The sequence below is a fragment of the Mustela erminea genome, chromosome 16, assembly GCF_009829155.1.
Source record: "Mustela erminea isolate mMusErm1 chromosome 16, mMusErm1.Pri, whole genome shotgun sequence".
Taxonomy (NCBI): domain Eukaryota; kingdom Metazoa; phylum Chordata; class Mammalia; order Carnivora; family Mustelidae; genus Mustela; species Mustela erminea.
In genome coordinates, this window is record NC_045629.1 from 76,676,480 (window position 1) to 76,693,132 (window position 16,653).

General features: G+C 53.8%; 1 protein-coding gene across 1 annotated transcript in view; it reads right to left on the bottom strand.

The window, feature by feature from the left end:
• NDRG1 (N-myc downstream regulated 1) overlaps positions 1-16,653 on the bottom strand; it is a 53,562-nt gene that overhangs the window by 13,618 nt on the left and 23,291 nt on the right. Inside the window, exons 4-10 of the mRNA XM_032315612.1 lie at positions 14,019-14,124; positions 11,930-12,050; positions 8,126-8,188; positions 7,335-7,395; positions 6,206-6,292; positions 3,790-3,846; positions 1,260-1,363 (exon numbers count right to left, since the gene is read on the bottom strand). Coding sequence (XP_032171503.1) covers positions 1,260-1,363; positions 3,790-3,846; positions 6,206-6,292; positions 7,335-7,395; positions 8,126-8,188; positions 11,930-12,050; positions 14,019-14,124 — 599 coding nt within the window. The remainder of the gene's footprint in view (positions 1-1,259; positions 1,364-3,789; positions 3,847-6,205; positions 6,293-7,334; positions 7,396-8,125; positions 8,189-11,929; positions 12,051-14,018; positions 14,125-16,653) is intronic.

Genomic DNA, 16,653 nt, shown 5'->3' on the forward strand with positions numbered 1-16,653 from the left:
TGTAAATGGTTTTAGGGACAGCAGGACTCACTCATTTCCCATGGCACCCACCTCCTGTCCCCAACCCGAGTCCTCCACACAATCTCGTTTACACTGCAGACCTGATCCTTTCCCTCCCGCATTTCAAAGCCTCCCACGGTTTCCTACTGTGCCTCGTCTGCCCAGCATGGGCCCGGCCAGCCCCATGGCTCACCCCTGCAGACGTCTATCCAGCCTCTCGCCTCCTGAGGGCTCCTACCAGCAGACACTCTTTTCCAGAGCATGGCCTGGAGCCAGAGAGACTGGATTCAAATCACACCCTTCCACGTCCTCGCTGTGTGACTTTGGGCAGAATGCTGAACCTCTCTGTGCATGTGCTTCCTTGGCAGGAAATGGTGATGGTAACAGTGTCCCAGGATTTTTAAGAGGATTTACTTGATTCCTATGGGCACCATGAGGGCAAAGCAGTGTGTGGGACTTGGAGGTTTGTTCTGGTCTCTGCAGGTCTGCTGCTTAGCCAACAGCCTAATTGTTCCGGCTCTCGGGAAGTATTTGCTTAAGCAATGCTCTGCAGGGTCCCACGTCTTCAGTTGCCCACTGGGGCAGGACCTCTCCCTCCTGCACTGAGAGGCGGGATGCTGGGAGGATGGTAGAGGAGATGGACCCTGAACTTTGTTAGACACCAGCGCCTTTCATGAAGCAAGCTACTGACTGCAGAGAGATACCGTCCCGAGGCTCCTTCCTGTCCCCCAAATGGGAGAGCAGCAGACGGCGTTCCCTGTTTTCAGAACACCTGGCTGCCACCAGTGTCCCTGAGCTGTCCCCTCCCTTAGCTGAGGTCCAGACCAGCCCCTCATTATCATGAAGAGGGCTAACACCTTGCCAAAGGCTGGAGGGATGTGCTCCTTGTCCTTAGCTTGACTCACCTTCCAGCAGCTTCTCTGGACTCCTCCCTCCCCCTCGTTCCCGCCCTCACTCTCTTCACCCTCCTCACACCTGGCCTCTCTGCAGGGTCATCCGGGGCACGGACACTTATTCCAAACCCCAGTGGGGGGGGGGGGTGTGCGCGTGACCGTGTCTCCCTCATGCCTGCGTCCCCCTCGTCTGGAGTGCAGAACTCCGGGAAGCACCTGTCTCCCTCTCCCAGCCATCTCTTTGTTCAAATTCAGGGGCTGGATCCTCTATTGAGTTCATAAGCCCCCTCTGCCTTAGGCCACATTCCAGACCAACAAAAGGAACTCGATTGATGGCCACTCGGTGGTCGAGCCGCGGACTAATACCTGTTGTAGGCGTTGATGAACAGATGCAGGTTGCTGGGGTTCAGGTCATTCACAATGTGCTGGCGGTAGGTGTGGACCACCTCCACATTGTTCTGCATTTCCTCCTGCATCGAAAGAGGAAGACAGCCTTTGCTGGGACCAGGTCCCCGGGGCCACTCCCGAGTACTTCCTTTCTTTGGATTATGCAGGTACAGAGATAATAAGGCATAATGCATTCGACTCCCACGGAGCCTGAGCAGGCTGCAGGAAATGCGGTCTGATTTGCCTATCAGCTGATAACAGGAAGGAATGCAAACCCACAAAGGGAAAAGAACGCTCTTCTGGGGGGCACCTGGGTGGCTCAGTGGGTTAAGCCTCTGCCTTCGGCTCAGGTCATGATCTCAGGGTTCTGGGATCGAGTCCCACATCGGGCTCTCTGCTCAATGGAGAGCCTGCTTCCTCCTCTCACTCTCTCTCTCTGCCTGCCTCTTTGCCTACTTGTGATCTTTCTCTGTCGAATGAATAAATAAAAATCTTTAAAAAAAAAAAAAAAACAAAAAATGCTCTTCTGGGTTCCTTACTTCTTCAGGCCTTTTTAATTTGAGGTCAGTCCTCCCAAACCTGGAGCTTGTCTCTGACACTGTCCTTTTTTGGGGGCAAGTGTCTTAACCTCTTGGAGCCTTAGTCCCCTCAAAAATTAAAGCGGGGATGACTATTCCCTGTATCAGCAGGCTGTGGGATTAAGAGAGGTGGTGCACATAAAAGCCCTTTGTAAAGAGTAAAAATTGATGCAACTCTTAGGAGTTAATGTTTTTAAGGGGGAGTTGAGAAGTTTTTCATGCTGGAAGCACAAAACCAAAGCATGCAACTCCTGTGAACCTTCTGGAAAGAAGGGCCTTCTCAGCTTCCGGGGGCGGGGGGTGAGCCAGAGACCTGCAGAAGCCTTAGCTTTCCCCTGGTTTCTTTCTGAATGTGATTTGGGACAAACAAACAAGTTACAAGCTTGCTCTGTTTCTCATTTGTAAGAGAGCGGATGTGATGGCTCCACGAAATGGCCTGATGTGATCAGTGGCCACCAGGGCAGGACAGGGAGGGAGCAAAAGGGGCCCCATGTCCAGCCCGAGCTATTGTCTAAACAGTCCATGATCAATCAGTGAAGCAACAAAGAAGCCAACATGCCGTTAGAAACGTAATCAAGAAAAAAACCATCATACATTGTGCTGCGGTTTCAGACAAAAAACAGAAACAAAAAAAACAAAACAAAACAAAAAAACAAAAGAACAACAACAAAACAACAAACTATAGCAACCTGGGAAAACAAAAAAAAACAAAACAAAACAAAAAAACAAAGAACAACAAAACAACAAACTATAGCAACCTGGGGGTTCCTCAAGTAATGTGGGGCAGAAGCAGGTCAGACTCTCACCCTATACTTGACACCCCCTCCTGCAAGGAAATACAGAAACTGACTTTAATTTCTCCCATGGTCCCCTCAGGCTCAGATGATACACACTCGGGTGGAGGAGACGTATCGCAAACTGAAGGGAGCACAAAGGGAAAGACAGCTACCGTGGGCCGCAGGCTAGCCCCAGAGGCCACGTCCATGTCAAACCCCTGGGCATCGTGACCGCTAACTTATCTGAAAAAGAAGTCTTTGTAGATACCATTAAGAGAAGGATCCTGAAATGAGATCATTCGAGATCATCCCAGTAGGTCCCAAATCTAACGGCAAGTGTCCTTATAAGAGAAAGGCAGAGGGAGGGATTTTTTGTTGTTGTTGTTGTTGTTGTTAAGATTTAATTTATTTATTTGAGACATAGGGAGAGAGCGTGAGTCAGTGGGAGGAGCAGAGGGCACGGGGCGGGCAGACTCCATGCTGAGCGCGGAGCCTGACGCCGGGCTCGATCTCACAACCCCGAGATCATGCCCGGAGCTGAAATCGAAGAGTCGGGCGCTCCACTGAGGTGCCCCCAGTGGGAGATCTGAAACAGACGCGGAGGCCACCAGAGACAGAGACAGAGCCTGGAGGGCTGAGCCACAAGCCGGAGAATTCTGAAGCTACCAGAAGCGGGAAAAGCAAGGGAGCAGCTGCAGAGACGGATCTCAAAGCAACTGCGCCCAGCGCACGAGGATACGTACTATGTGGTGCCTTTTATGTAAAACTCTAGGAAATACGACCTCATCTCCAGCGATGGTCAACAGATCAGAAGCTGTCCAAGGGGCAGGGAGGGAAGGCTTAGCAAGGGGCATGGGGGGCTTTCAGGGGTGATGGATATGGTCATCATCTCAATCAGTGTGGCTTTATGGGGAATGTGCGTATGTGTCAGCATTGGTGAAATTTCATACTTCTAATACCAAAGCACCTTTAAAAAGCCTCATGTTAGAAAGAGAGCAAGCGGGACCTCATTGGAAAGCAGCCACGGGCGCTGTGGGCGAGGCGGACGTCAGCAGCTGTCTCAGGGGTTTGTGTCTGGCTGGTCTCTGCGCCCAAGGCCCAAGCAGCACGCGGTCGCATGGCATGAAGGACAGGATGTGAGGCCACGCCACTCACCTTCCCAAAGAGGTGGGACACCACCATGTCTGGAAGGGCTTGGGTCCATCCGGAGATCTGGGCAGGGCAAGAACAGTTGTGGTGAGAACAGGTGTTTGCGGTGGTGGGTCAGCAAAGCCTTCAGTGCTGCGCCCCCCACACTTTTAGGTCTGAAGAGAGCCCCCTCATGGGCACTTGCTTACCTGTTCCAGCTGCCTAAAGGACCTGGGCCCTCCCTGAAGGCAGCACCTGAGTCTCCACCAATCACTTGTTCCCAGGGCCCCACGCACAGTGCAAAGATGCACAGAAAATAGGAGCTGAACGGAGACACAGCCTGCTCCTGGCCTTCCCTGTGCTGTAGCACACTGGGTTGTCCCTAGGAGGCCCCCCTCCCTTTCTTCTATACACACACCAAGCTCTTCTAGTCTCTACCCCAGGACCTGCTTACCTTGAACTAGCCTTCCTGTATCATCCTCTAGACTAGCCCCGTCGAGCCAGTATCCTTTCTTGGAATATATGGAGGTTACTAAAGACACGGCCAACTTTCTCCCCTCTCTCTCTCTCCCCAACACAATGCCAGGTATACAGCAGGAGCCCCATGAACGCTAGGTATGTAAGAGGAGCTCCATAAATGCTCAGGATACAGCAGGAGCTCCATAAATGCATGCTGACCAATTTCGGTGTCAGGCAAGGATGGGCAGGATAGAGAAGCTCCAGACCAGGGGACTCTTCAGACTGGGGGTCCTGCCCTACACGTGCTGTGTGGGTCTGGGTGGGTTGCAGAGCCTCTGAAGCTCGAGCCTCTTATCTATTAAGCAGCCATGCCGGGAGCTTCAAAGACGCAAGGTCAAGGTGAGGGTAACATGAAGCGACCACACGTGTCATAGGATCTGACGTCAGTGCCTGACACATCATAGACGACTCCCGATATAGGGCTTTTTCCTCTTGGGGTTGGAAAGGAAGGATATGGTGCAGATACTAAAGCCACACAGACATTCCTCAGGCCCTACTCTGGCCAATGGTCAGCGTCCCCAGCCCTCCACGTCTGGCTCCAAACAGTTACCCAGAAGCCAAACTGGCTGACAGTAATATCACTTCCTTTCCTGGAAAATAGAATAAAAAACAGGGAGTGTGCTCCGCTTCTGAATATCACGCAGATCAGAGGGATGGGCTCCTGCATTTTGGCAGAAGGTTCCAGAAAGAAATGCAGTATCAGAGTGGCCAAGACGTGTGGGAGGTAGCAGGGAGGGGCGCAACCCCTTCAAACGCTGGTCTGCGACAGCCACCCAACACTTGGCAAAAACATACTTTCAAAATGAAAGGCCAGGATCACCCCAGCTTGAAAGGTTCTGTCCTGTTTCAATTGGAACGGCTAACCTCTTCCCTTGGCAAATACTGGTGCCTTTATAAAAAACACAATAATCATTTTTAAAAGATAAACAAGGAACGCTAGGACACCAGCCAGAGCTGAGCCTCCCAAGACAGCATGGGTCCTGCCCCCTCTGTATTCCCAGACCTGCAGTGCTTGGGTCAAGGGGCCGTTCCACACCTGCTGGATGAGACGGGGGAAGGAGGCAGGAGGTGAGGCCCAAGGACTACGGAGTCCATGGGGTCTGGATTCAGCCCTAGTTCTCCCACTGTCTAGCTTTGTGCGATCTTGGACAGCTTCCTTCACTTCTGAGCCTCACTTTCCTCCTCCAGAACCTGGTTTTAGCAAGTCCACCGCCCGGAGTCACTGGGAGGATTCAATGTGGTCAGACAGTGTGAACAGCGCCTGGGAAACACTCAGGACACACTAGCTAATTATTGTCGTCATCAAATGAGTAGCGGCGCTGGTCCTAAACACACCCTCCTTTTTCATCAATGATATGTGGGTTCCTGACATCAGAGGCCTTTGTCTTGTTCCTCTTTTGATTTCCAGTGTCTTGACCGAAGCCCAGTGCATGTTAGGTCCTCAGGAAACACTTCTTAACCCAAGCTATGCTTATCCAAGCTGGCTCGAGGACTCACGTCCCCATGGGATGTCTAGTTTAGATCACAGTGTCCTACTGGAATCTTCTGAATGGCAAATGGCTGAGGTCATGTTTACTACCCCAAACAAAGCAAAGCAAACTGTTTTCTTTAAAGGGGTGGGGAGTAGGAGGCTGCAAGGGGTTTGGGTGGGCACAACTATTCCACTTGCTTGACCCTGACCCTAGACCTTACCCTGACCCTATCCCAGACCCTGACACTACCCCAGACCCTCACCCTGACCTGGCCCTGCCCCTGGCCCAGACCCTGACCCTGGCCCTGACCCTGCCCCTGCCCCTGTCCCAGCCTTGACCCTAGCCCTGACCCTAACCCTGGCCCTGACCATAGCCCTGGCCCTAACCCTGGCCGTGACTGGAGCCCTGACCCTGATAGTGACCTTGGTCTTGGCCCTGACCCCCAGCCTCACCTTGGATGCAGCCCAATCCATCCAGCCTTCTGCACAAGGGTTCACGTTGATAAGGACGAGTCCCTCCACCATCTCGGGGTTGTTCAGCTGCAATTCAAGATACAAGGTGAGTGGCAACACCATGATCTCAGATAGCATGCACTTCCAAGGTGAAGCAGAAAATGGAGAAAAGTACCAGAAAAGGGCCCATGTGCATCCCCAGAGCAGTCTGCTGCCCTCAAGACCCTTCAGCCCCACCTCCCATGCCAAACGGAGGCTCCAGTTCAACAGACGCAGGACTGAGCCCGAGACAGTGGGGCGGGGAAGCAGGGGAAGGAGACGTGTGTGCGCTTGGCACACCTGCCTTGGGCAAATCACTTCCCCTTCCTGCAGCCACCCCCCCCCCCCCCCCCCCGCTGCCAGATGGGTCTACCAGAGCAACCAGTTTCAAGGTCAGGAAGGGCATGGTCATGGCTCCTTAGCAACCACTCCTGGAAGACACATCTGTGTCCATCTCATATCGAACACGGGTCTTCCTTTATCAGCCCAGAGCTTCGTCCGTCAGGGTTCTGGGTTTTTGTGTTTTGTTTTGTTTTGTTTTTTTTAATTCATACCAGCATTTCTGAGTTCTGACAACATCCAGCAAATGACATGCAGTCGGAATACCTTCAAGTCTATTCATCAAACAAGCACTGCTGCATTTTTAAGCAGCTGCTCGGTAAGGACGCAAGGGCTCCAGGAGCACCTGGCTTGGACCCACAGTCACGTGAACCTATGTGTCTCTGATTCTAGTGGAGAATCAGTCAGAATCCGGAAGCTGTGGGGTTTTCATGAAGCAGCAGAAGATATGGTGACATGAGGACCTGCCCACAACCAACCAAGAAGTGAGCGAGACCAGTGATCAAAGAGTCAGTCTGTCTGCCGTAGGAAAGGCAAGGTTGTCAGCACGTGCATGAGTACACTCGCACGCGTGCGCGCACACACGACTCTGGACCACACACCACCATGTGAACTGCGGTTCTTCCTTCAGACTTAAATTACGGGTCATCTCTCTCTTCATTCTGGGATTTTTGATGCTTTTCCAGTTATTTTCCTTAATTCTGACTCAGTTGCATTAACACATTTTTTTAAAAAAAGCCCAAGAACTCACAGCAAAGCGAGTGAGGATGTAAGCGCCTGCTCCCGTTCCCATGCCAATAATGCTTTTCAGCCTGCAAGCAGAGATAAAAAGGCATGTCACACAAGGATGAGCAATGGGAGCCCTAATGACCCTCTTAAAACCTCCCCCACTCCTGGCCCCTAAGGAACACCACCGCCCCCAGCGTCTGTCCCGCTCATGGCGGAGTGTGGCTGGCAAGCCAGAACACGCTGCCTCAAGGACCTGACATGCATCATGCTTTACGGCTTGACAGAACACCGTGACCTTGGGAGAGACTCATCCCTTTTCTCAGGCAGGCTCTGAGAGACTGCCTGACATTTATGGAAGGCCCATTACGCACCACTTCTTCCCCTCTTAAGCTTTATTTTAGACTCTGAAACTAGGAAGGAAAATAAATTGGCCAAGAACTCTGAGGTATGATCCTCACACAAAAGGCTCAAGTAAAAGGCAAATGAGCACTTCAGAAATAGGGCATGGAGGGAGAAATGGAAGGCAGGCCACCCTCTTCCAGAACATTCCATCAATAAGGAAGAGCAATGAAAGAAGAGGGGGCAGGGAAAGGTTGGGGGGGAGGCGGGCTTTAGGTGATGGATTTGCTCATGGAGAAAAGCCCAGCGGGAGGGAGGCAGACCATAGAGTCGAGACGGTGTGACAGCTCATTTCTTTCCTGACCATTCACCCTACATTTCAGTGGCCAGGCCAGATCAAAGCCAAAGGAGAGGCAGAGGCTAGAAGCCACCTTTCTCTGCAGGCTGCTGGGGCCATCGATCCCTCGCTCTTACCCAAACTGGTGGAGCACTCCAGGAAGCATTTCGGCCAGCTGGTCCATGGAGGGATACATGTACCTTGGGGGAAGCCATGCAGAGGCCATTAGTGGGGGCCTGGACCCCGGCGGAAATGAACCATTCAAGCAGGAACAGGACTGAAGGGCAGGACTCCTGCACAACCTGACCCATGTGCCCGAGCCCCTGCTCAGCCCCCTGCCCAGCCCCCTGCAGCCCTCCGTCCCGGCATCGAGCCACACGCACCAGCCTCAGTCCCTGCTCGAGGCCGCGCCCCACCCCAATCCTCCCCGTTTGTAAACTGACCCTTGAAAGATTGCTTCCTAGGCTCCAGGTCCCACAGCAAGCATCAGAGGAGGCTTAGCAGCTCATCTAATACTTACACGGCAACCCTGTGAGGTTCCCGTGATTTCCCCCGGTATACAGATTATAAATAGCAGTGAAGCCGGAATAAGCCACTCGGCTTCACAGCAAGGCCGGCCTTTGGAATGGCATCTCCCGTGGGCTCTGGGATTTCTCGCTCACCTCCCAGAAGGAGGCCTGCCAGCAGCTCTCCCTAGAACATTCCTGGCCATGGGGAAGTTCCTCCCTTCTCCCCCCTGACCCTGAGAGATGCTCTGGAACTCGGAGAGAGCACAGAGAAGCAGGCCATGCGGATGAGCTAGACACAGTGGGCTTTGGGAGACGGAACACCCAGCAGGATCTGAAAGCACTGGGATGCCTCGATTCACCCATTTTCTGGAACCATGGTTCCTGCCTGAGTGTGGAGTCTGCGGGCTGCCCTAAGCCTATGCATTACGGTGGATGCTTCCCCTTCCCAGAGTGCAGGGAACCACCATTGCCTGTCACCAAGTCCTTAGGCCAGGCCCACACGAGGCTTCTTGTTCCCTCTGTGCCCCCCTTTCCCATAGGCATACCCATGCCAACCCCCCGCACAGTGAGGAGCCACTTCCCACCAGCGCTGCCCCCAGTGTCTCGTGGAGCATTTCCACGCCTGCTCTCTTCCTGGCCTTCACATAAGCTGTTCCCTCTGCCTGCTCACACCGTGTGTGCTCACCTCCCTGGATCTCCAGAAAAACTAAAGCTCTGCCCCTGCAGGAGCCAACAACCCTAGCCAGAATTCCTGCATGTTTTCTTTCCCGACTTGCCTGGAAGAACTCCAACAATCACCCCTTTTCCCAAGGCCTTGGGTGCCATGAGCAAGCTGGGCCCTTTTTATCAGAAGATGCACACGGCTCGCTGTCAGGACCAGCTTCTCAGACATCCCATGAGTCTCTGGATGGGTCCCTGTGGGAGTCCGAAAAACTCCGCCCAAGACCAGAGGATAGGCCACAGTATCGGGGAGGCACAGGAGCATCCTGGACTAGGAGGCATCCCACAGGGCTGGTCGCCGGGAGGAGGACTCCGGGAGGAGGACTCCGGGAGGAGGCCCGTCCACAAAGGAATTACAGGTGCTCACTCTTCCCCAGGGAGACCACATGAGCACAAAACCCCGGTCCCACACAGGGGCCAGGCGAAACAAGGAAGCGTAACGACAAAGGACGTAACAGTGAGGTAGGTGGGGGTGTTCAGAAGGGAAACTGAGACAGGGATCCCTGTTCTTTTGGATCAGGTGGTTAGGGAGGGCTTCTTGGAAGAAGTGACACTGAAGGAGGCATTGGGGTTTGAGGAGTGTAGAGTAGAGGAAACATATTCCAGGAGGGAAACCCAGCAGGTGTAAAAGCTCTGGAAAGAGCCAGAAAGAGCCTGGCTGGTTTGTCTACACATAAATGGGGCCAGTTTCCTTCTGAAATGGCCATGGCTCAGTTTACAGCCCGCAGTCCCTAAAAGGGGATTCTGGGGAAGCCACTTACCCAACGGCTTCTTTCCTTGCTGTTCCTGGGGTTGGATGCAGAGTCAGGAGGCAAAGGGATTCTACACAAGCCCCCCCCCACCCCGCCATATGTAGGAAGCTGACTCCAGAGCTGGAGTCCCCAACCCTGCTTTGCTGCCTCCGCCTCAGGACAGAGGGAACATACCCCAGAGGGCACAGGAGACCCCCAACTACAGAAGGCAGAAATAAGGCAGGGCCTGTTCAGGCCGTGGCTGCCACCAGCCACACACTAAAATCACCTGCTGACCCAGGGGATGGGGGGCAAACACCCTGAACCCTTGGCCTCCAGGTCAACTTAATAAAAACTCCCCAGGGTGGGGCTCAAAGCTCAGGACTTTTTTTTTTTAAATCCTCCTATGGGGAGCTAAGAGCCACTGCGTTACCACAAGTCTCTCAAACACTTGCTCCCAACAAGGATGGATTTGCTGACAGACCTATGGCTTCATCTGCTAGTGAACAGATAACAGAGTCCCAGGGTATTAGGAAGCTTTTCATTTTTGGTCGTGGCCCCATGTGCCGGTGTCCTTCCCGGTCTCTGACAAAGGTTCATTATTAAGGATAATTCTGAACACCAATTAGAAAAGAGAAGAGCGGAGAGGAAGCTACCTGTCAATGTCAAGAGGCCCCTCCTGGGAGACTTGAAACCCCTGAGCCTGCTGCACCCCGGTTTAATGACAGCCTCCAAGAGGTCTGCCTCCCTCCAGGGGACACTGATGGTCCCGGGCACTCAGGAAGCCTGTCTCAGCCTCACAGCAGAAACCAGAAGCCCATGCTGGCTGCACACTGGGGAGAAGCAGGCAGCTAAATCCCTGGGACAAGAGACCCTAAAGTTCTAAAAAGAACATGATCCTTCAAGTCAGCAGAGTCTCCGATTCCCCCAGTTAAATGAGCTGCAGGACTCTGAGCAAGGTACTTAGCCTTTTCACTCCTTAGTTTCTTCATCCAGGAAATGGAACTGTAACACCAGGCACATATATCCTAGCCACAGGACTAAGTGCAAGTGACCCGTATGAATAAAAACTAACCTGGGGGGGTGGGGGCACCAGGGTGGCTCAGTAGGTTAATTTAAACATCTGACTCTTGATCTCAGCTCAGTTCACGATCTCAGATCATGGGACTGAGCCCGTATTGGGCTCCCTGCTAGCTGGGAGTCTGCTTGGGATTGTCTCTCCCTCTCCCTCTGCCCCTTCCCCTGCCCTTGGGCACTCTTTTTCTCTCTCTCAAATAAACCTTAAAAAAGAAAAAAGAGGGCGCCTGAGTGGCTCAGTGGGTTAAGCTGCTGCCTTCGGCTCAGGTCATGATCTCAGGGTCCTGGGATCGAGTCCTGCATCGGGCTCTCTGCTCAGCAGGGAGACGGCTTCCCTCCCTCTCTCTCTCTGCCTGCCTCTCCGTCTACCTGTGATCTCTCTCTGTCAAATAAATAAATAAAATCTTCAAAAAAAAAAAAAAAAGAGAAAGAAAAAGATAAAAAATAACCTAAGCCTGGACCACAGGAAGTACTTCATCAAGATTATTTCCTATTGTTCCCTCTCTTTTTCTTCCCACCTTTCTAGAACTTTCCATACTGTTTTTCTTGTGAAAGTCTTCTCCACTCGACCGTGTGCCTGTCATGCGCACCTATTAAAAAGCTAGCTCCCTGGGTGGGTGAGAGTGGGGGTTGGGGCAGTGGGGGGCAAGGAGTTAGTGCTTAGCAGGGACAGCGTTTCAGTTTAGGAGGCTGAAAAAGTCCTGGCGACAGGCAGTGGGGATGGCTGCACTACAGGGTGAACGCATGTGACACTACTGAACTCCGCGCTCGAGAATGGTTCCAAGCGTGCATCTGGGGTTATATATACCTTACCGCCATGAAACAGAGACCCAGTGTGACGCCTCCCCCACCCTCTGCTCAGCTTTTCTGTGCCCGTCTGGGGGCACGGGGTTCTAGGTCTTACCCCACAGGGAAAGAGGCAGCGCCGTCCTGCTGGCCAGGGGCATCCACGTGGCAGACGGCAAAGTGCTGCGTGATCTCCTGCATGTCCTCAGAGTTGAACAGGGGGTTGTAGCAGGTTTTGTCTGGAGAACAGGCAGGGGCGAGAGACGAGGAAGGAGTAAGGGCAGAATACATCTGGGTGCTTGGTGGCATGTATTGGTCTTTTGCTGCTCTCACTCCCATGCAGGGAGGAATGAACGCAGGAGAAAGAATGCCGACCTTCCTGTCCCCTCCCACTTGCCTCTGGTGCCGAAAGGCAAGCAAGCGGGCCTGGTGGTGCCAAGGGCAGGTAAGCTCCACTGCATACGGCAGGGGCTGGAGCCCAAACAGGATGGAGCTGGTGCTGTGAGGAGGCTCCCGTCCTGGCTCCAGCATCACCCCCCATCAGCTGGGCTGCGACGGACCTTGCTGCACTCATGTCCTCTGTCTGTCTGGGTTCCTGGAACCCCCACATTGGAAGTAATGGCCAGGGCACATGACTCTCAACCAAGGAGAGCACAGGAGATAAAGCATGGACTCTCTCACTTCTTATGTGGCCTTGGAGGAGTCTCCCAACTGCTGAGTGCTTGAGGCAAAGAGGGCCAGCTGTTCACCCATCCACCCCCCTTTTCTTCCTGGGCACACAGCGGGACTACATTTCCCAGACTTCTTTGCAATGAGAGGCAGCCATGTGACCGGGTTCTAGCCAATAGCGTGTGAAGCTCGCAGTTTCTTGTTAATACCTGCCACCCATTCTTCTAGGTTTCTCTCCCTGCTGCCACCTGCCAAATGTAGAAGGCTCTGAGGCCCCAGGGGATGGAGGAGCCACAGCTGGAGGAACCTACGTTCTGGAATCACCAAGGCAAAGGTGTCCCACAGAATGCCCAGAGGCATTACAGGAGGGAGAGACAAATGTGTATTGTGCACAGCCACAGAGATCTTGGGGGCTTCTGTTTCTGCAGTTGGCTTACTGAAACAGTGAGCCTCCACCACAGGGTAACAGCCACAGGCAATTCCATCCCTTACCAGAGCTTGGAAAAATAAGATGGCAGATATCCAAGGACCTAGCACGGGAGCTGGTAGCTAATGGATCCAAGGGCGGGCACAGAGAGGAAGAGGGATATAGGAGAAGGGACGATGAAGGAAAATGGTTTTCCGTGACTGACATCACTACCTCAAGGTACTAAGAAGCTGGAGGAAAAACACGCAAGCCAGGCAGGCTGTCAATCACCGATCACACCATCGCCCAGCTTGCGATACTCAGGATTACAGAGGGGCCTGGACGTGCAGGCCGTCAGTGCCTTCTCGATCTCCACGGAAAGATTCCCTTCTATCCTGCGCGATTTTAACATTCAGCAGACCTTACGCCTTTACCGTCTGTGAAACATGGGGAACCCACATATGGTAACACTTCCTGGGAATCTCAAAAATACAACGTGAACATTCACGGCAGCCTCATTTGGAATAGCCAAAAAGCAAAACCATCCAAGTGTTCATCGACGGAAGGACGGAAATATGAAACGTGGTCTGTGCACACAATGGAGTATCCTTCAGGAACAAGGAAGGACGGACGTAACACAGGGGACGACGATGTGGATGGACGGAAACCATTAGGAAAGCAGCCAGCCACAGAAGACCCCGTGTGGTAGGACTCCGTTTGTAACGAATGTCCCGGATACACACGTCCTTAGAGACAGAAAGTAGACCAGAGGTGGCCGGGGGCTGGGGGCTTCGGGAGATTGCGAGAACGAAGTTTTCAGAGTGATAAAAAAATGTTCTTAAATGGCCTGTGCTGATGGTTGTACAACTCGGTCAAAAATCATAAAAACAACCGTACACACTGATCAAAAGAAGTCACTGTCACCCACAGACGTGGAGGGCCCCGAGTTCCCAGCACACCCAGGCACAAAGACAACGTTGTGCCCTGCATCGTGCATTCCAGGCTCTTCCAGACTCTCACAACTGCCCCAGGAAGTGTCAGCAGAAGAGGAACAGCCGGCCCTCCCACCAGCGGCCCTTCCGAGCGGTCCTCCTCCCCACCCCAGCGGGAACCGAGGCTCCCGGTAACTTACGGTTCATGCCAATGTCATGGTACGTGAGGATGACGGGCCGGTTTCCCTTGGGGGTCCCGCACAGCGTGACGTGAATGGAGCCATGCACCGTCTCTATGTCCTGCTCCTGAGGAAAGACAGAGACAGAGGGCTCTGTGATGTGGGCTTCTCAGCGTTGCTGCGGCTGCGACCGCTGATTGCGTGCGTCCAGTTTCCAACTGTGTTTTGAGGAAGCTCCACGTATGTTTCTCATTTGGTCAGCAGAGCTCTGGCCTTTGGGCAGCAGATCTCTCCGGCCAGAGAATCCGCTCCAAGAGCCAGGGAGCGAAGGGGAACTAAGCTAGGAGGCAGAGGAACGAGTCCTGGCTCGGATGCGGACATTAACCGCCCGAAATGTGGAAAAGGCACCAGCCCCAGCCCCTCTCTGCACAGGACCTGGTTTTCTGCACCTGGGAAATGGGGGTCATCAAAGCCCGAGCTTCCTCGACTGTCTGCTCCCACGGTGGATGGTGACAGCCTGGATCAGGGAAACCAAGGCAGCTGCCCAGAATCACACTCAGGACCCACCACAGGGTCGCACTCAATATTCCCCACAGGCTTTTTACGCCCTCACACTCTGAGAAGCCTGAAGAGTCAAACCACATTCGTGCCTCAGAAAGCCACCTTAGGTCAGCCCTTGACATTTATTCACTAAGGAGAGAACATTCTAGATGTCATCTAACCTGCTCCCAAAACCAACCTAAACGTGAACCATCTCAACTGCTGATGAATGGCGGGAAAGAGAAGGTCAGGGTCCACCCCACATGGACAAGAAGAAGAAATGGGCCAGATGCCCCAATTAGGAGCCTCGTGGAGCTGGGCAAGCTGCCCTTCCCCCAGGCTGTACCCTGCGAACAGACCTAGGACCTGGCAGCTCTGGGGATGCCAGAGGCCCGCGGGACAGAACACAGCAGGAGGGACTGTGCCCACAGCCCCTCCATCCCAGACCTGTAAGAAACCGGCTCACAAATCAAGAAATACACCCCAATTCTCAGGCTCTCCCTCCAGAACAGGGCAGCGCGCTCTCCACGCATGTAGCAAGAAGCCACTCCCCTCCCCATCCCAAGCAAGCGGTGCCGGCGCTTCCAGCCCTCGCTCGAGGACCCCTAAAGCAAGCCGGGGGATTCTGGGTCCTTGAGGGGGCCTTCCCAGGCTGCCCTCACACCTGTGACATAGGGAGAACGCTGGAACCTCGCCGAGTATGAGCGCTCACCAGGTGACGCTGATGGGCCCACACAGACCACAGCACGGAGGGGATGCCTGCTCCCTGTCGGTCCCAGGCCCATCCCCATCACAAGGGTCCTCCTGAGCCACCTCCCTCATCACCCCAAGAACGGCAGTCAGTCACGAACACAGAGTCCACGGTCTCTCTTCCCATTGGTGCCCGGCACTCCGATCTTGCCTCTACAAGCACTGGAAAAATCCACAGACAAGGGATCAACAGCCCGGCCCCCAGTGGGGGCCACGGTCATCTGCTGGGCCTGGCCCTGGCCCTGAAGCCAATAGGGGACAATGGTTCATTGAAAGGGTCACATTCTCCATTGTCTCCTCAGCGGACCCACACGGCGCCCTCTAAAAATAGGCCAGGCTAAGCAGCATCCCTGCCAGCCTAAGGTCATCAGGGTTCAAATCTGAGTCCTACCCTTCCCCGATGCTTCTGAGCCCTGGGTCCCTAGCTGTAGGACAGGAGCGAACCTCCTCACCCTGGGATCCTCAAGGGAGGAGGTCACCTTGGGGTCTGAAACAGTGCCAGGAGGAAAGGGGGTCTTTGGGACACGGTAACGAGGTGTTGAATGCAGTGCCTGGGTACTACTTAGTGCCAGATACAGGATGCCCAGCCCTGGCAGGCACCAAGGATGTCCCTGACAGCCCACTGGGGTGGGGATGTGTAGCTGATGTTGACTCAGCTCTGTGGAGGCCTTAAAATTATACCTCCCTGTAACCAGAACTAAAGGTGTCCAAGAAGCGAGGGGCAGCCCTGCCTGGCTTACTGTTCTGTCCCCAGGCCCGGCACCCAGTCCACGCCCCCAGCCGACAGTCAGGAACTGTTGCATTAAGACCTGAGAATAAATTATCTTTCTCCAGAAAGTCCACTAACTACTCTGGTGTTCAGGCTCCCCTCTGCCTCTTAATTGGCTCTAGGCTTCTTGGAGAGCTCCTGCTCCCGCTTGCAAACTCCAGGATTGGCACGAAATTTCCCAGGACAAGTGCAGAACCTCCCAGGACTGCATAAGCCCCATGGAGCATCAAGGTTTCATCCTAGGGAGGAACCACCCAAGGGTGGTGGCCGTGGCCCACGCCGTCTCACCACTAGCCTGGACCTCTGTGCAGCCAAAAGCATTCGCCGCGGCTCGCCTGCAGCCAGTCTCAGAAAGCGGAAGCAATACAGCAAGGGCACTCGGGCAGCAGGAGGAAAAAAGACCGATGTGATCTTTCTTGTGCGAGTCCCATTCCTTAAGTCACAGAAGCACGCACACGCACACGCACACACACACACACACGTGCACACGCACGCACAGGATGCTAAGCCAGCCCTGGTGCTCTCTCTGCACTGGCCAAAACCAAGACCGCACCTGAGATGGATGGAGAATTAAAACACAAACACATGCTTTGTCCT